The sequence below is a fragment of the Trichosurus vulpecula genome, chromosome 2, assembly GCF_011100635.1.
Source record: "Trichosurus vulpecula isolate mTriVul1 chromosome 2, mTriVul1.pri, whole genome shotgun sequence".
In the NCBI taxonomy this organism is placed as follows: Eukaryota; Metazoa; Chordata; class Mammalia; order Diprotodontia; family Phalangeridae; genus Trichosurus; species Trichosurus vulpecula.
Window position 1 is genome coordinate 95,800,143 of NC_050574.1, and position 20,781 is coordinate 95,820,923.

Here is a 20,781-nt window from a genome sequence, read left to right on the forward strand (position 1 = left end):
ATGCGCAGATACCACCTCTGACACATACTGGCAACGTGATCCAAGGCAAGTTACTCAATCTTGCCAAGTCTCTAAGGATATAAGGAGCAGAGAAGGTCCATTGATTTGTCTTGGTTGAAAGAGTTGAGCACCAGGAGCTCCTTAACTCAATGAGGTCTCAAATATAAGCACATTATAAATTCTTGATGTTAATCCATCAGGCTTCAGTCCAATCTGAATATTACAGTGCTGTGAGAAATGATGAGTATAATGAATACAGAGAAGCATAGGAAGACATATGAACTGATGCAAAGTTAAGTAAGCAGATCCAAGAAAATACTATGCACAACGAGTATAGCAACATAACTGGAAATAACAACCACCACAAAACAATACTGGAGGACGTGAAATTGTAATAATCAAGTGATGAGAAATAATTTAACCTACCTTTTTGGAGAGGTGTGAGGCTATGGATGTGAAACACTGAATATAATGTCAGACTTTTTTTTTTTATGTCTTTGTTAGTTTTACTAGCCTCTCCCTCCCGCCTCTTTTATTCTTTGTTATATAGGGGATGACTTCTGGGAAGGGAGATTTATGTTATGTAAAAACAAAATATCTCAATAAGCATTTCTTTATAAAAGATAATTGAGGTTCCAAATATGGTGACCTGAAATATGCTCATGAAGGGAGTTTCTGAAAGAGTACTTTTTGGAACTCCAAGAGTAGAGGGCACTTTTACCAACTATCTCATGACTATAGACAGGACAAGCTAGTTTTTCTAATGCTGCATTTTTTTCCCCATGTCTTCATTTTTCTACACATCAGTTGTGTTCTTCCCAATTGCCCTGTAACCTCCAGGCCAACCATAGATGGTCTAGTTTTAACTAGATAAATATCTGTGTTCATCATCTTTCATAAATACATATGGCAAGACATGTACAGTGGATAGAGTGCTAGATGTGGAGTCAGGGAAGATCTGAATTCACATCCTGCCTAAGGTACTTTATTCCAGCTGTGCGATCTTGGGCAAGTTATTTTATTCTCTTTTGCCCTTAGTCTCATGTAGAAGGGGGATAGTGCTATCACCAACTTCCCAGGGTTGTTGTGAGGATCAGATGAGAGAATATATGCCTCGCAAACCTTAAAGCACTATATATTAGTTATTATTACCTTTGCTTATGCTAAGGTGCTCCCACCAATGTCGTCCATCTACCCTGCAATTATGATTTATCGTGGGGCTCTGGAGTGATGGTGGTTTGGGGAGGAACAAAAAGTGACTAATAGAGTGTTGCAGAAGATCACTTCTCTCCACTCTCATCATTAGTCCTGTTCATCTCTGACCTGCTATTTTTCTACCCCTTGGGGAATACCTGCCCACTCTGGGATAGGAAGCTGTACATGAAGACTCCAGTGACAGAATCATACATGTGTGCATTGCCATCTCCCTACTTGGCCTTGAAATTCAGGCTGGACTTTCTTCCTTACCACTAGGGAGTGTTGGCAAGTTTGGCTGCTGTCTAGTGAAGCTGGGGGGGGGGCTGACTGCCAGGCAGTTAACCACATACTTATGGTCGGGATTGGAAAGTGTGGAATAACAAGCCTAGGGAGACTTTCTGGCTGCCGTCCATCACATGGGCAGAAAAAGCTGCAGAAACTGGGCTGGGAGCTCCCAGACAGCTGAGTAGGTGCCCAGACCTGAATTCCTGTCTGTGGAAAACGGGAGAAGCAACAGGAAAACTGGATTGGACCACCAAAATTGGAATTGTTGCTGCAGATGAAATGAGTTCCACAAGGATTTGTTGGTTTAAGTTTTGGAGATTTACTTTCTAAAGAAGCCAGCCTAGTGTTCTGAGAGCTGAGCCCAGACTGGGTAGAGAGCGGAGCAGAGCAATTCTCTGGTACTGATCCCCACATTTCCCCTTCTTTCCAGTATTTATAGTCACTGGCCTTAAAGGGAGCCTCGACCTTCAACTCCTTCCTTAATTCCTAATGTTATAGTAAGAGCGGGGGGGGGGGGGTGGGTTCCCCCTCAAAAAATGGGAGGTTAAGCAGGAGATTTGGAAGTGACTGGGGTACTGTGTTGATTCGCTCTGGTGTTCATGATAGCCTCTTTGCAATTTTATTTAACATTACTGGACCATATGGTTATAAAAAAATCAATAGCCTATAAACCATCAATATATAGGATAAGCAGCAGTTGGGAAATTTTCCAGAGGCTAGTCGGAGGGTGGGGTGGAGGAGGACAGAGTGATAGATATCTTCATAGTTTAGTAATCCCAAGTCATATCTCATAGCATATCCTAAGCATCTTCAGAAGCTGGGCCTGTGAGGGTTTTTCCCCTCAGCTCTTTGAAGCTGCTGGACTTGGGGGTGGGGTGGCGTGGAGAAAGTTGAGGGTAAGGTTGGTTTCTTGCTTATTTGCATAGACAAAATCTTTAAAAAATAACCTTCACGAGATATAAGCAAAAAAACTTGAGTTGTTCCCCAATTCCTAGGGCATAAAGATCAGTTTCCTCAAGCTGGCCATTTAGGAGCCTCCACAATTTGGCCCCTGCTACCTTTCTGGCCTTATTTAAACTGCTCCCCTTCATAAATTTTACATTCTAGTTAAACTGGTCTCCTAATCATTCATTCCCCTAATTCTGTGTAGCTGCCCAAGCTTTCTCCCATGGGAGTCATAGGATCATGGATAGTGGGCTGAAAGGGACCTCTTTTTTTTTTTTTTTTTTTGCTGACCCCGGATCCTGTACCTCCAGGTTCAGGGCTCTTCCAACAATGCTTGGCTCAACCTGGAAGCCTTCCCTCACTCCCATCCCCCACCCCCCAGGTGTCCTTTCCCTTGGTAATGTGCTTATTTGTGTATGTGTTGGATTCTCCCCTCCCCCCAACTTCACTTCTTTAAAACGGGACCTATTGTTTGTCTTTTTTGTCCTCTCTAGCATAATATCTTGCTTTAATAAATGTCACGGTGGGACAGTATTGCTGATGCATTGTCCGTAGATGGAAAACTTAGAGGGGGAGTAGCAGGTGATAGAGTGGACAGACCACTGGCTCTGGAGTCAGATGACTGGGATTCCAATTCTGTCTCTGAACTGGAAACCATGGATGCCCATGGCTGAGCAGTTTTTGGCATATGAACATAATGGAATACAACTGTGCTCTAAGAGAGGAAAAAGGAGACAGTTGCAGAGAAAACTGGGGAGACTTTGTGAACTGATGCAGAGGGAAGCAGGCAGAACCAGAATATTTTCTACAACAATAACAATGTAAAGCAAACAATTTTGAAAGACATAAGAGCTCTGATCAAGAGCATCGGTGATGAAGCGATAGCCCTAACTGTAAATTCCCCCTACACACATCCTGACAAAGAGGTGATAAGACTCAGGGTGCAGAATGAAACAAGCCAATGTGGGCTTGTTTTGCTTGACCATGTATATTTGTTATAAGAGTTTTGTTTTTCTTCAGTGGGGATGGGGGGTGGGGCATACCTGGGAGCTGGGATGGAGAGAAAATAAATTTTTGTTAATTAGAAAAAATCCTTGTTGACTAACAAACAAAACAAAAACAAATTCTACCTCTGAGATATATTACCTGTGTGACCCTAAACAAGATACTTAGCTTTCTGGGCCCTCAGTTCTTCATCTGTAAAGTGAGAGGGTTGGTTGGATTGGAGACCTTCTGGGGGCCATTCCAGCTGCAGGTCTACGATCCACAGCTATGATGTGAGGTGATGCTGCCTTTGCTTTAGCCTAATAATCTTGCTGATGCTCCTCCCGCCCTCCCCAGTTCCCTCTATAACAGCACCTCTGGCATTCTCAAATATTAGAAGAGAAAAATTAAATATTTATGAATGGTGAACTCAACGTGAGTGTGATTTTTCAGTAAATCTTCCTTCTGTCTGTTTCCTCTGTGTTTCTATATATCATCCTCATTAGGAAATCAGCTAGATGCAAAGACTGAATTTGATTTAGTAGGGAGGACAAATATCAAAGCTTAAAATAAAAGTAACTTTTTTTTGATGCACCCACAGACACCTGAAACAGGAACAAGGGGTCTACTTATTTAGATTTTTTAAAAAAAGATGTTTGTCCTAGGGCATACTTACATAATTAAATGCACATACTCTGAAAAGCATAAGCAGCCATACTGTAACTTTTATCTTATTATATTCTTTACATATATGCCAGATTAAAATGGTATATCTTGCATTGGACTCTGCAAATTATTAATTGGCAAATTTATTTTGCCCTATCCTTTATAAATAGGAGACAGCTGGGTAGCTGGGTGGAGAGAGTGCTTGGTGTGGAGTCAGGAAGACCTGAATTCAAATCTTGCCTCAGAGACTCAACTCTGAAACCCTGGGCTAATGATTTAACCTCTGATTGCCTTAATCCATTGGAAAAGAAAATGGCAAACCACTCCAGTATCTTTGCCAAGAAAGCCCTATATAGGACCACGAAGATTTGGACACAATTGAAGAACCACAAATCCTTAGTAAAAAAATATCATGCCTTTATTTGATTTCTTGATCTTGGAATTCTTTTAAATAAGTTATTATAGATATTTGTAATACTTTTAGGATATGTAGGGAGGGGGAGAGGCAAATATGCCACTAGTTGTGATCGCTATATAATGATACAGTTATAAAGGTGAAAATCAACTTCTAAAAGTACCTTTAGAGGCAGAAGCTGCAGAAAACAACTGCACAAAGAACAAAGTTGACTTACTTTGTTATTCACATTTAGAAATAAGAGCTATAGATTGCTGAAAATACACTTTTCTGCATACAATTCTTCATAACAAAACATTAATTCTGATAATATGCATTTTCCCTCATACAATAACCATGAAATAAGCATAAAATGTAGTACACAAAATAAAATTGGTAGCACACTAAACATTTTTTCTCACTAGTAATTTCCTAGAATTGAGACCTTTTGTGCTAACATCTAAATTTAAAAAAAAGCATTGATTTCTGACAATATTCACTTTTCACAACACATGAAATCCACAATACTATAAATACTGTACAGCAAATAAAATTCTTAGAACATTTTTAAACCTGAATCTTACTTTTATCTTGTGTCAAATGGTGGTGTGAGGGCATTGTACTGCATACTATATACTGCTGTAAACCTCTCTACCTCAGCCACCTTCTGAAAACCAAGGGAGAGGTTGTTGGGACTTTATTCCTTGCTGTTGGAAGACAGTGAGCCCGGTGAGGCTTTGACATTACCTTAGAGTCCAAAGGACTTCCATTATGCTTGGGGACCGAATTGCAAAACAAAACTTGAGTTTTAAAGGTAAATAATGAAAATGTGCTTGACTCTTCAATGGGAAGATGAAAAAGACCAGTGTAATACTTGGTAAAGTACCAACCACTCCACAAACTTCCATGTATTGTGCCTCTTTTTTCTCTACTGTGCATAGCTACAAATGTACAAGATTGCCAACATGAAAGTGAAAATGAAGTTAACTAATAAAATAACATGAATGAAGTAAAAAAAATTAAATGCACAAATGTCATCTACTTAGGTTGTTCACATAGAAAATTTAGAGAAGCTGATAAAGTCACAGGGCCTTCCATCCCCTGTAAAGACATAACTAGAATATGATGTTAGGTACTTTGAATATCAGCATTTATGACAATTTATTTTATAATGTTTAAAGAAACTCACTGGAGGCAGGCATACACATTTTCTTGGTAAATTACTTTTATGCTATATGAAAGAATTGATTTCCTTTTTGTTTTATACAGTTTTTTTTTCCAAATTCTAGGAGGCTACTCCCTTCCTTCCTGCTTTCATCCCTGGTTAAGCTAAAGAGGCAAACAATGATTAAAAAATAGCTAATAGGTTAAGATAAGCACTGTATGAGTCCAAAGACCCTGGGATCTAGTTCCAGGTTTTCCCTTTATCATCTCTGTGATCTTAACATCAACTACTCTCTCTTTATATATATATATGTATATATGTATCATCCTTGATTTTTTCCTACTTTACACTTCCTCTTCCATCTAGTCCTCTGCTGATCTGACCGTCTTTTGCTAGCCACAACTGCTTCCTAGCATGATAGTTGCCACCTCCACCTTGAAGTCTAGCCTTCTTAACATTTTTTAACCTGTATCCTACCTTCTACGGTGTCAGATGGTGGTGTGGGGTGTTGTACAGTATACTGTGCTGCTGTAAACCTTTCTAGCTTGGTCACCTTCTGAAATCCAAGGGAGAGTCTGCTGGACTTCAGTCATTGCTGTAGGTCTTGGCATCACCTTAGAGCCCAAAGGACTTGCATTATGCTTTGGGGGCAGAATTGCAAACTGGCAAAGGGGTATGAAAAACCCAGTGTTTAACACAGCGAAGATAACTTTTGAGACTTTTTTGGAGACAATACGCAAACTTAGAAAAGGTAGAATAATTAGTCTAGAGTTGGAAGAGACACTGGTGATTATTTAGACTGGCCCTTTCATTCAAATGAGAAACCTCAGTTCTAAAAAGATCACAGAGATAATAGAACTAGAACCTAAGGTCCTCTGCTCATTTTGTCCCCATTAGCTGATCTTTTCAGGGGCAACAACAGTATTAATTTATGATTCCAGAGCTGGAGAGAGGGAAATGCAGTGGCATTTCTGGGGGAGTAGGGATTAACATGAAGCTTGGCAGTAGCCTGCCAGAAAGAAGTGGGCCCAGTGAGGCACTTGCCAAACAAGGCAGCAGGGTCTCTGAGGCTGGAGCTCCAGGGCTCCTGGAGGACATCATCTGCTGTTCATCAAGAAAGTGGCTTCTTGGGAGATTCCTAGGGAGTAAAAAGGATTATGTTGAATGGCCTGATTCAGAGAGTAGTTGCTAATGATTCAATGTCATCTTGGCAGCTTGCTAGCGGAGCATCCCAGGGACCAGCAGTTAGCTCTGCTGTTCAACATCTTAACAGGGTAGAGGATTGGGATGAATCTAATCAGATGAAATTCAATAGGGAAGAATGTGAAGTCTTATGTTGCACATGGGTTCAAAAGACCAACTTCAGAGAGAGTGAATGGGAGTGGTGTATGATTAGAAACAGTTTGTCTCAAAAAGATCTGTGTTTTAGTGGGCTGAGAGCAAAACATGAATCTGAAGTGTGATGTGATGGCTGGCCTACATTAAGAGAAGCAAAACTTCCAGGAATAAGGTGACAGACCCAAGTTCAAATCCACCTCGGGCACCTCTTACTACTTGTGTGATCCTGGGAAAGTCACCACTTCTGGCACCTACTTCCTAGAATTGTTGTGAGGATCAAATAAGATCAATATATGTGAAGCACTGAACACACATGTAATAAATGCTTACTCCCTTCCCTTCCCTCTTTTACTCTGCCCTGGTTGGAACACATTCTTCAGCGTTCAGTTCTCAGAACCTTAGTTTTAGAAGGCACTGATAAGTTGGAGTTTACATAGAGTATCTGGTTCTTGACCCGGGGTCCATGAAATTGATGACTGTATTTCAATATAATCAATTTCCTTCATCATTCTCTGTCCTGTATTTTACACACTTAAAAACATGATTCTGAGTCCATGAGCTTCACTAGACTGCCAGAGGGGTCCAGGACACTAAAAAGGTGAAGAAGCCCCATGTAGAGGAAGGCAGCCAAGATGGGCAAGATCTCAAGTACATGTCATAAAGGAGCAGCTGAAGATACTGGAGATGTTTAACCTGGAGAAGAGAAGACTAGAGGCAGGATGAGAGCCACATTCAAGGACATTAAAGGCTATCTTATAGGAGAGGGACAAGAAAAGCAGGAGTAATGGCTGGAAGCTACAAAGAGGCAATTTTGGCTTGAATCTGGAAATGTCCCTCACCATTGGAGATCTCCAGAGGTAGAATGAATGGACTGCCATGGGTTCTTCTCACTGGTCTTTAAGTGGAGCCTGGACAATCACTGGAGTATATTGTACAGCAGAAGTGTCAAACTCCTCTGCAAGTGGCAGGACCCAGATTAAAATTTAATTGGGAAATGTGCAATTTGAGGTAGATAATATTAATTTGTAGTTTTCTAAGTCAATATACAGCTCTAGGGATCCATTTCTATCTAAATTTTATACCACTGTTGTAGAGCATTTTTTTTAAGGGAGGCTAGAAGGGTTCCTTCCAACTCAAATTCTATAATTACACAAATCACTGGTCAAGAATTAGGAAGTCAAACTCTCTCTCTAAATCGTGTGTGTGTGGTGTGTGTGTGTGTGTGTGTGTGTGTGTGTGTACAATGATGGTGAATTGGAAAATATGTTAAATGCTCATTACACCAAAACTGCAGAATTTTAGCTAATGAAATATTTCTTCTTAGTACCTTTTTGAAACATTTTTTCAAAGGAAACTATAAAATTTCTGGCCATAAACTAAGCCAAAAATTTAGATTTTTTTCTCATAAGACAGTTCATTTTAAACAAAAGATGTGTACTTTAGATAAATTTCCTTTTCTTCACAAACTCAAATAAATATCCATGGCAGTAAACATACTTGAGGACTTGCTTGGGGTGACTTTATTAAGATAGGGAATGAAAGTTTAGAAAAATATTTACATTTAAAGGCATTTAATGATGTTTAGTTAGAGAACATAACTTCTCCACAGATGCTAGGAATGTCACTTCGAATTCTTGATCAGAAAATCTGCTTACAGACTGACGAGCATTCTTCCTTATTTGAAGCCTCTTTTCGGGAGACATAGAAAGAATATGAGCCATAGTTTCGGCATACTCTTCTTCACTTTCTGCCAGGAATCCGGTTCTGTTGCCTTCATAAGGTACAACAATATCGAGCTTGGGGCCTCCTGAATTGTGAGCCAGAATAACTGTCCCAGCAGCCATGCATTCCACAACTCCTAGAGAATACACAAGAACCAGCAAGGAAAATCATTACCAAAGGTATCATATTTTAATTTTCCATATATGCCACTAAAACAGAGGTCACAAGAGACCATTTATGAATTCAGTTCTCCAAGTTTAGAAGTTGGTGAGGAACTGAGTTAAGTACTGGTTAGTATTTGTGCATATATAAAATAGCTTTTGTATAAGATGTTAAAAAAGTAAAATGAAAAAAACACTTTAGTTTTAAAAAACACTTTCTAGTGCTGATCTTTAATGCTAAGTCATGGTTTCTCAAAAAAAACAAACAAACCAGGAACAAAAATAACAGAATACTCTGGAAGAAAAACAGTCAGCAAATGAAAAAAGCAAAACAGAATTTTGTTGTAAGAAAAATAGTATAGTAGAAGAAAAAAGCAGCAGAGAGGTAAGAGTAGTAAATAGAGACAATAAAAGGAAAAAAAAAAGACATAACTATTGTAATGTTAATGGGTCAGGAAGATCTTTCTCCCCCATTAATAGGCCTCACGGTGGAGCCCATTGGGGGAGGGACTTGCCTTAGGGTGAGGCTTGTGCCTAGGAAGTCACAAGGGTTGTGATACTCTCTGAAGGGTATATATACTTTGAGATAAGGTTTTGTTTCGGGGCTCACTCATTGGAAGAATGTTCCTGTGATTTGGCCTGAGGAGTTTCTGGGTAGCCATTAAGGAGCCAGCCCTGCCCCCTACCCCCAAACCCAGATGTTGGTGCTTCTCTCTCTGGTAACTATGTCTTTGGTCAGACAGTTGGATCTGTCTGTTAATCTGGGCTAATTTCTCAGACAGTAAGAAGCCCTGTCTGTTGATTTGTGCTATTTTTTCTGTTTGTGATTTTCTCTGAAGTTCAGGGTGCTGACTTTTCCCCTGAGCAGTCTTACCTAGTAAGGCAGATCTAACCTGTGCTAGCAGCCATCCTGGGTGTGCCAGTGTGGTTGCTGTTTACAGCTATATATTAGGAATAGTAACGGAGTTTTGGTTTGCTTAGTGATCCCTATTCTCCTCAGCAGTCTCTGATGGGATCTTTCTTAGGTGTATAAACTCATGGCTTATTTGGCATATAACAGCAATGCTACACTAAATGGATTAGGAAATTCTTTTCTTTTACATGATTTCAGTGACAGGTAGTACACAAATATGAAATAAATTAGAGCCCTAAACTAAAAGAGGGAGCAGGTTCAGTATGAGGCAAGTCTATCTCAGAATTCATAAAACAGTGTAGGTCAAGAGTTTTTAACCTGGGGTACCTAAACTTTTATTTTAATAGAATTGATTTCATGATACCCAATAGGTTAAGATCCCCTGGTTTAGGTTGAGAAGCATACCAAGTAAGGGAAATGTAAGATAAGTGAGGTAGCCAAAGGAGCTCACTGTAAGTAGCCACATCTTTTTAGAACAGTCTTGAGGGCTGTGTGAGAGCAAAGCTCCAATCTATTGTTAACCAGAACTTAAAAAGTGGCTATTAAAGTACCAAGAAAGGTCTTTGAAGTTAAAGACAAAACTTACCAATCCCAAAATGCTCATTCCACATAGTGTGAAGGCCAATCATTGCTCTTGACAAGTAATATTTGACATCTTCAAATGGAATATTGATTTGGAACTCCACATTTTCCTGAACTCCTAGGTCTTCACAAAGCTTTTTAAGTTGATTTACCCTATGTTCATCATCTCTGTTACGACAACCTCCAATTAGGATGAGTTTAAGTGAAGAAGGATGCTCTGTAGCCATCTTTTCCAGCAACTTTGCAAAAGCTCTGATCTGCAAAGGGTGGTTCTTTTCAGGCCTGAATTGGCCAACAGACACCACTATAGCTTCCGAGGCCATCTGCTCTTCATGTAACGGAATGTCCAGGAATGTCTTCACATCACAAGGGGGATAAACAATGCTACAACAACTTTGCACCTTCCAGAGGGATAGAATATGGTTTAGAGTCCAGGAAGAATTGACCATGACTACATCACTGCAAGATCCAACCAATCCATAAATCATAGCAAATAAATAATAGTAGAAGAGCTTCAATGTGCTGAGTAAATAATTTCTTGTAATAAAGGTTGCATTGTTAAACGAAGCATTTTGATTTCTCACAATAGAGAGCATATCGGTACTGATGGTGGGATAGTGGACATAACATCCAACTTTGCAGCCTCCTAAATATTTAAACAGTGGTAGTGTGAAAGCATAACCCATGGAATCGATGTAAACATCAGGCACACAGTTCCAAAGAGCTTCCCAGCCAAGAAAAAGGGACCCGAAGCTCTGGCCCAGCAATGTAAAGTGAGGATAGAGTGATGCTTCCACAAGGTAGCGTTTTCTTAAAAACACAAACTTCACTGGATGGACTAATTTGATGTTGAATCTTCTAAAAGCATTATCTAGGATTTGTTCACCAGTGACATCCTCATCACCAGTATAAACAATGTAAGTTGCTTCATGATACCTAAAAAAAATCACTGAATTGAAAACTGGCAAATGTTATGGGAAATTTTTGTCATTCAATCATATAAGAGGTTCTTTTTAGGCTACTTAATGGTCTTCAGGGTTTTATAAATTGTCTAATATTACTGGTGGCACTATATTTAGCTTCCTCCTCTATCCTATGGCTCTTGATCAAAGTTTTCACAGCACTTAAATTTTTTTTTGTAAATACTGTCATTTCATGTAATATCTATAGGATATTCATAAATAGGCCATGAATTCTTAATTAAAAACTACAGAATGATTTCTTTGTATTTCTCAAGCACCGAACTTTGCAAATAATGGATACTAAGTGCCCCACTTATTACAGAAATGTTTGCTTTTTAAAACACTAAAAACTTTCATTTTGCTCAGGGCCTAACTTGTGTAATTAGGTGGAATTGTTATAGAGCCATAGAATCTTAGAATTGGAAAGGATCCCAGGTGTTCAGTCTCACCTATATCTGAAGCAGGAGAATGCATTCTACATCATCATTGCAAATGGTTATCAAGACTCTGCTTCTAGTCCTCTAGAAATAATATATTTTCTCCTGAGACAGCCCATTCTGTTTTAGGGAAACTTAATTTTTAAGAAATTTTTCCTCACTTGGAGCTAAATCTGCTTCTAACTTCCACAGACTTCTCCTAGTTCTGCCTTCTAGGCCAAAACAGTGTAAGTCTAATTTCTACAGCTTTTAGAATCCTTGAAGATAGCCTGCATGTCTCCTGTTCCTTCTTCCATCCACCAAGTATTCTCTTCCAACCAATCCTTATGTGAAATAATCTATTTCCATCACCATCCAGTTGCTTTCATCTGAACATGCCCCAGTTTATGTTTATTCTAAAATGTGTAGCCTGCATTGCACATAATATTCCAGATGTGGCCCCATCAGGGTAGAGTACAACAGAACTCTAGCAGAATGCCCCCACTTCCTCCTCCTATTAATGCAAACTTTGTATGCAAAATTGTACTAACTTTTTTGGCCAACATATCAATTACTGACTTGGGCTTGTAGTCCACCAAAAACACCCAGGTCCTTCTTACCCATACCTGGCTATACCACCTTCATTTTATACTATGTAGTTGGATTTTTGAATATCGGTATAGGACTCATATTCAGTTTATTGTTCCTGCCTATTAAATATTTTTTGCCATTCTTTTCCACAAAAGAATACCATAGTGACATTTGATGTTTTGGCTGTTCATAATTGTCTTTCAGAAATAAGTCCAAAACACAGATAAAACATGATGTCTATTGCTCAAGGAGTTTGCCACTTGGGGAGAAAAGCTCAACAACTAGAGGTCAATTCCATGTTAAACTATGTTATTTCCTCATTTCTTATCCGGCTGGACTACTTTGGGCTTTTCTGACAGGATGATCTCATCAGCCTGTAAGGGCTCATCAGCCTGGGCACTCCACCAGCACCCTCAGGCTCTAATTGGTAGGGCCAAGAACTCCACCCCTCCATTTAAGGAGCTCAGCTCAGACATCTCATTTCTCATCTGGCAGTCCTCCGTTAGTACTCCAGACTAATTTCTCCACCATGCCCCATCTTGGGGTACTTCTCCTCCTTCCCCTCCCCCCATCCCACCTGCTTCCTTTTGTTCACTGTCTTCCCTCATTAGATTGTAGGCTCCTTGAGGGAGGGCAAGGACTGTCTTTCTTTTTTCATATATGTATCCCCAGCACTTAGCACAGTACCTGGCACATAGTAGGTACTTAATAAATGCTTACTGATTGATATTACTATTTCTGCTGCTGGATTTGAGAGAAGGCTGTGATCAGTGTGGCTGGAATTGTCAGCCACTTCCCTGAAGAAGGAAAGCCTGAATTAGGCCTTGACAGATTGTTAGGACTTATTGGACACACTAGAAGAGGGGGGTGGAGAATGTGGAGTGGGTGGGGGGAAAGGGGTGTGGGTCTAAGCACTTACAAAGGCACAGACAGATAATATATGCAGGGAAGTAGAGAAAGGAGAGCTGACTCAATAAAGTCTATACTTTGAAGAACAAGAGAAATGAGGCTGAGTAGGCAATTTCTTCACTATAAAAACTTAACAGAACATATTTGAAATACTTCCTTCTGAAACAGAATTTACAAGGATTAGAAGAAAAACTAAATATACTAATTGTCACACAACACTTCATAAATTTAACTTTTTTGGTGGAAATGATAGATTTCCTATGGGAAATAGACTAGATTGATTCATGTTGATGATGATTCTAGAGTAGGTAATTTTCATCATTCAATCTCTTTACCACTAACCTACAGGCCACAGTAACGCAACAGTCATCTATTAAGTGCCTGCTAAAAGGGAGCATTGTGTAGTTAACAGAGATGGCCTCAGAGCCAGGAAGACCTAGCAGCAAGTCCCACCTCAGATCTACACTGGCTGTGTGTCCCTGGGCAAGACAGGTGATCTTGAAGTGCCTGCAGGTAATTTGTAAATGGCAGAACAGTTCCAAATTTGTTCTTTGCAAGGAAGCTGGATGGCCTAAGTGCTAGAGGGGGTTTCTATACCACAAGGAAGCAGGAAACTCACTCAACAATGAAATCATAAGTCCAAGAGGCAAAAAAGTACAAAGCTCCAAGCTAACCATTGTATCTTCCCTGAGTTCAGTCAATTTGGTTACCCTAGATGAAGTACAACATGACATGGTGATGTTTTCCAGCAATACCAATTGAAATGAAAGGGTATGGGGAATGTAAGAACTCTAGAGTTAGTGCCCCAAGGGAATTCTAAAATGAGAGTTGGTGGTACCAGAGGAGAACTTTCTGGGTGGGGGAAAAGGGAAGGTTACACTTTTTAATAGGGGGAAGGTTAGAATGAAGAGACTTGCCTCAGAAAGATGCATACCTACTTTTTCTGCAGAGCTCTTAGGGCACACCACAAAACTCTCTCCCCTCCACCGCCAGCATTGCAGTATGGATGAAAAAATGCAATCACCATCTGATTTTTATTTCTGTACGCCGACACTGATTTTTTCTTTCTCAGTAGCATTGCTCTGATGCTCCAAGGAATAGCGATCAAACAAAAACATAAAAGTCCACAAATAATCAGCCCAGGAAAGAGAAAGGAGTGAAAAAGTCTGAAATGAGAAAGGAAAAAGGTGAAATTAAGGATTCAAGTCAATAAACATTTGTTAAGTTCCTAATGCGTGCAAGGCACTATGGCAGGGGCTAGAAATCTAAAGATGGAAAAAGACAAAGTTCCTGACCTCAAATCATTTATAATCTAACAGGCAATCTCTCTCTCTCTCTCTCTCTCACACACACACACACACACACACACACACACACACACACACACAGTAGAATTTAAATAGGGCAAAGGGGGTCTAGACAAAGTAAAAGAAATGTGAACAAGGAAAGATTGCTTTCTGGTGGAGAAATCAGGGAAGGCTTCATCATGGATAGGATGGTACCAGAGTCTTAAACATAGAGAAGAATTTCAACAGGCAAAAGTATGAAATGATTGTGTTCCAGGAATAAGGGATGGTTTGTGCAATGGATGGAAGCAGGATAAGATGGGGGTGGGGAGGGATGGGGACATTTTAGTTTGGCTGGAACACATAGTGCAGGAAGCAGGGCAGATGAAATAAGGTTGGAGAGATAGCTTGTAGCCAGCCTGGTGAAGGGCCTTAAATGCCAGAGTAAGGAGTTTTGTATTCTTTCCCATGAGGAATGCAGAAGCAATGGAGGTTCTTGAGTGTGCAAACAATCTGGTCCAACCTATGGTTCAGGAAGATCATTTTTATAGCTGGTTAAAGGAGTATAATGGGGGGCAGGTGAGAAAGGAACCAGGAAAACCCATTAGGAACTATTACAACAGTCCACTAAATTCAATAATCATTAAGTATTTACTTTGTGCACTGTGCTAACTGCTAGAGAAACAAAATTTGGATAAATGGTCCCTGCTTTAATGGATTTTACTTACAGTCCAGCAGAGGGATGACTATAATACAAAATAACATGTAAGCGCACAAGAGACAAGTACAAGTCAGGGGTTACGTAGGTCTGAAGAGGATCCGTCAATACGGACTGGAAGGGATCAAGGAAGGCTTCCTAGATTTGAGTTAGAATTAAGAAGGAAAATTCTGTGCTAAGTCTTCAACAGGTGGGAGTTTGGGTGTAGGGAGGATGGGCATCCTGGAGTTAAGGAACTCCATGTCCTCCATATAAGTATTTTTAAAATGCTTGTCGAATTGAATTTGGATACATGGAGTCTATACAGGGCAGTAGTAAAATATACACCTGGGAAGGTGGCATCAGATTGTGGATGGCCTTAAACACTAGGCCGGACTATAAGGCAATATAATATAATGGGAAGAGCTCTCACTTTGGAGCCAAGGGAATGTAGACTCAAATCTGGACTCTGTCACTTACTACTTGAGTGATTACTGTGGACAAGTCACTTAACCTCTCCAGACCTCAGTTTCCTCACCTATAAAATGAGGTGGTTGGACTAAACTGTCTCCAAGGTTTTTTCAGGCTCTAAACTTACGGTCCTATGAACTTTACTCCATGAGTTAAGGGAGTCATTGAACGGTTTTGAACAGAAGGATGACACAAATATCATGCAGATAAATCTGGCAGCAGCGTGAAGGATGGACAGGAGAGGAGAAATCGAGGTGGGAAAAGACCTATTGAAATAGTCTATGCAGGTGGCAAAGGGTCAAACAAGGGGATGAATTCAGGAGACACTGGCAGTAGTTTTGACAAGACTTGTAACTGATTTGATATGAGAGGTGGAGAAGTGTCAAAAATAACACTGTAGTTTCAGACCGCACATAATCCTTGACACATACATTTCTTATGCACTTGTGCTATTTTACATTACAGGTTTTTGCGCATATGCTTTACCCCTGTTAGAATGCAAGTAAATTCCTGCAAGGCAGGGACCATTTTATCTAAACTTTACTTCTTCAGCAGTGAACACAGTGCAGATAGTAGACACTGGTAAGCTGGGCACTAGTGAGACATGGAGCAGGAACAAGTAAAGAAAGACAATAAACTTTAACGAGAATATAAGGGTTAAGTTCCAGTGGGACAAGATATTTTATAGTTTCAAATAGGCAAATCAGAAGTGGAAACATAACTATGGGAATATATCAGATTGCTGGGGAAGAGAACATGAGGGAGAAAAGGATCATCACAAAATTTTGGGAACTACTCCATTATTTAGGGGCATACTTGCCTTAAGAGTCTGTGAAGAAAATGTAGGGCCAATGTTGGGAGACAAAAGGTGCAGTTAGAGAGGCTGGAGAAGCAGGAGATTGTAAGGTTTCAAGAGTCATCAGAAGGGATAAGATAGCATCTGGGAAGGGGGGTGTTTAGTGGCAAGATACTTTTCAATACCTATACTTCACTAAAGTTATTCCTATATTAAATTAGACAATTATGTAGTTCTACTTATCTTTTCATAATATGGAATCTTCTGAATAAATTGTTTTTAAAATGTTAAGTCATCAAAAAAGAGAGAAAATAAAAATGGAAAAAAAATACAGATAGAGAGGTACAAAGGAAATAGTCTTTATCAACTTGCTCCACACTAGTGGTAGAGGATCTGAATGAGGGCAGTGACTAGAAAAGGACAGATTAAATAAAAATTGCCATGGGAGAATTGGCAGTTAAATGAATATGAGTGAGTGGGGCAAAGAAAAGTGCCAATGATGATTTCAAATTTTTAAGCCTGGGTAACCATAAAGAAGACAGGGCTTCTAACAGAAATATACATGTAGGGGAGGGTACATTTTTGGGAAGAATCTTTGAGTTCAATTTTAAACATGGAATATGAGGGGCTGGCAGTACATACTGGAGGAGAGATACTTTAAGATAATATAAAATGTGGGACTGGAGACAAAGGTTTGGGAGTCAATTGGGTTAATTGGAACCATGGGAGTAGATGAGAGCACAAAGAAAGTAAAGGGTGCTGAGACTAGTCTTGAGAGTCACCAATTCTTAGGCAGAAAACTCATTTATACAGTGATTTATGGTTTATAAGGAAGTCTCCTCAAATTGGTTGGGTGACTTGCACAAGTCCACACAGATAGTGAGGGCCAAAATTCTCACCCAGGAGTTCTGATTTCCAGTTACAGGGCTCTCTACTATACTATACAGAAAAGTGACTACGAACAAGAGATAGGCAAGAAATAAGAAAGCAGTGTCACAGAAATTAAAAGAAGGAAGAAAAGGGTCGAGAAAGATATCCAAAGTTGCAAAAGGTCAAGGAGGATAAAAATTTAAAAAAAACCAACCAGATTTACTGGATGAGAGTAATTTCAATCAACAGAAGCATAGTGAAACAGGATGATGGCTTGAGGATATAGCAAGTCAAGATTTTTTAGAGGATGGGGAGAGCTGAAATGTAATTAGGAAACTAGTCAATCTTGGATTACTCACTTTGCATATTATCAGAAGTGAATTTCTGACAATGAATCAATGTATATACATAGAATCTTAACAGAAACTTAACCAAAACAATTAGGTAGGTAAACTATTCCCCAAGATTCTACTATACATTCCAAACCTTTTACTTTTGGTTTAGCACTATTCCAGTAGTTCAAAAGTCTTCTCTCAATGCCAAAATAGAATTCTATGGGAGGGAGGATTGTACAGAATTTCTGGATTCTACTTCTGGTTTGTTATATGACATAATTTGTTATATGACTCTTTTCACCTCTTTGCTCTCTATAAAGGCATTTTCTCACACAAGAGACCAATTTAATCATCATTTACAAAGCTAAGAATTGTTTGATTCTCCAAGTAACGGTACTCATACCACTCACCTTGCTAACTCAGACCAATTTTCTCATCTGTAAAATGAGGGGGTTGAACTAGGCCGTATTTCTGAAACTAGAGTACAAACTTCCTCATTTTACAGATGACATAATCATTTTATAGAGATGTACATTTAATAATTTAGAGCAATGGTAACCAACCTTTTCGAGTGTGACCCCCTTCTGAATTAAAAAAAAATCCACCCCAAGTAATAATGGCATTATTAATATCTGTTGGCTCAGAAAAATAACAAAATCTACTATGAATTCTGTTAATGCTTTTATGAGACTGCATTTTGTTAATCACAAAAGCATATATGTGTGTGTGTGTATATATCTATGTAACTGTAACACACGTACTGGTCATTCAATCTACAGAAAAATTTCACTGAACTGAATCTCACTGCACATTTTGTTGGGGCTGAAGACCTTTGCTACATGTATGGATTTTTTAGACAACTGCAAATTGTCTTAAGAGTCTAGAACCCAGCAAATGGCCTTCAGCCAAAACAGACAATTAACAAAAACTGACAGATCCAGGAACAGCTAGGTAAAAGAAGTGAACAGAGGATTGGACATACTTAGTACTAGTTGTGTAACCTTGCCACTTAACTCAGTTAATTTTAATAGGCTTCAGTTTATTTGTATTTAAAATGAAAGATTAGACTTGATGACCTCCAACATCCCCTCAAGGTCTAAGTCTGAGATCATAGGATCTGAGAATAATAATGAAATCACCTTTAAAAGTAAATACTGGTGCTGGGGAAAGAGCACTGAATTTGAAATTAGAGGACTTGTTGGGGTTGAACGTCAGCTCTGACTCTATGACTCTAAGATCCCCTCCAGCTCTAAATCTATGATCTATGATCCTAGGAACTTAAAGCACACTCTCCCACCCACAATACAAGCATTACCTAATGGTGCCACACAACGCCCTACACATCTCTGGGAGACAGGACGGAGTCTCGCACTATTTGCCATATAACTAAACTGACCCCAGTTTCCTGCATTTATATATATATATATATATAACTCGTGTAGCATTATATTTCAAATAGCCTGGTTTGTCCTCTTTTTTTTTTTAAATCAGCAGTAGATTGCTATTAATTAATTAATTGCTATTCATTAAGATTGCTGAAACTGGTGAGGGATAAATGCATCATCATGAACAGAATTGGAGATACACATCAATCATAAAGTAATGCACAGAGACGGAAAAAAGGCTAGTTAAGGGATTTGCTGAAAATAACACGCTGAAGCATCTCCTGAAAAAACTGCGGAGTAGGCACATACTCAATGGGCAGGAGGATGATAACGCAATAACGGCAGCTGGCACTGCCATAGCCCTTTAAGGTGAACAAAGCGCTACCCACGTTCTCTCACTGGATGAGGGCGGTCATTTACCAAGCATCTCCTGGGCGCCTGGCACTGCCAGCTTGGGGCACAGAAAGAAAGGCAAAGGCCGGGCCCTGCCCTTAAGGAGCTTCCATTCTAACGGCGTCAAAGGGAGAGGAAGCAGAGGATGTGAGGAAAGGAGACCAAGCGGTCCCAAGCCGAGATGGGCGCGTCGGGAGGGGGGCACGATGCGTGGACTCTCGAGGCGGTGCTGGGGGCGGCGGCGGGTGCGGGAAGGAGGGAAACCCAACCAGGGATTTCAAGTAGAAAAGGTGAGAATACAATCCTCGCGGACTAGGCCGTGCGGCAGCCTGTCAACCAGCGCAAGGAACGCAGAATCAGCTTCTGTGAAGCGCCGGGAGCTAAGCAAGCCGCGGGCGGCGTCGCTCAAGGGGTGTGACGCAAAGCGCTCTGGAATGAGAATCGGGATCTGGGTTCGAATCCTAACTTTGCGACCCGCTGCGCGCGTGATGCTGGGCGAGTCTCTTCATCTCTGCAGGCCTGTTTCCTCGCTTCTAAGTGGGAAGGAGGTGGATTCATTGGTGACCAAAGCGGTGGCGGGGCGTACGCTCAGACAAGCTCGCTGTCCCCGTCACGAGGCCAGACGGGCCTCCGAAGGAGCCCGTGGAGCCGAGCTCCTCAGCGCCCGGGACCCCGGCGGAGGACCCCCAACGAGCCAGCCCGGGAGTCTCACCTCAAAAACCTGGACAGGTCGCCCACCGCCATCTTTCACCGACCCCGGAACCGCTTCCCGGCCCCTCCTCTCCGGATTGGTTCCCAGTGACGTGTCGCTGGCTCCGCGCTTCCCGTCGAGCGACCATCGCGTTTCCTGATTGGTTCTTGGCAGCAGCACGCACGCATCCCACGCAACCAGGCTCTTATCCAATGGTATCTCCGAGATCGTGGTGACGCTTGGCAGCGGGTTGTCTCCCCGCCCCCTGTCTGAAGGGGAGCGAAGAGGAGGGGCGGGGCCTGTCTTAGTGACGAAAGGAAGAGGGCGTGGTCGATTAATTGACCTCTAGAACGTTTCCATCCCCAGGCTCCTCCTCCGTCACGCCCCCTCCCTTCCTCATAACAACCTCCCCGTCCCCCACCCCCCAGCTTGCCCAGGGTGAGTGATACCCGCCGGGCACGAATGGCAGTCTGTGACGCTTCCTTATCGTTCTCCCAGGTGCAAAGTCCGTCCTTCTTATCACTGTCCCTGAGACCCCGCGTGGGAGTTCAGAGGCCGCGGCCGCCGCCGGGGCTGTGATCTCTATGGGGCTGGGAATCCGTAGGGCAGGGACTTCGGCTTCCCGCC

The 20,781-nt window shown here is 40.9% G+C and overlaps 1 protein-coding gene across 1 annotated transcript; it reads right to left on the reverse strand.

Annotated features, from left to right (window-relative positions):
* Positions 1-4,478: 4,478 nt before the first annotated feature.
* Positions 4,479-20,340, reverse strand: ALG11 (ALG11 alpha-1,2-mannosyltransferase). The gene is made up of 4 exons (XM_036745028.1): positions 20,176-20,340; positions 14,169-14,396; positions 10,357-11,288; positions 4,479-8,832 (listed from the first exon to the last, which is right to left on the reverse strand). The coding sequence occupies exons 1-4, from the start codon at positions 20,205-20,207 to the stop codon at positions 8,546-8,548; spliced, it is 1,479 nt and encodes a 492-aa protein (XP_036600923.1). The 5' UTR covers positions 20,208-20,340; the 3' UTR covers positions 4,479-8,545.
* Positions 20,341-20,781: the final 441 nt, after the last annotated feature.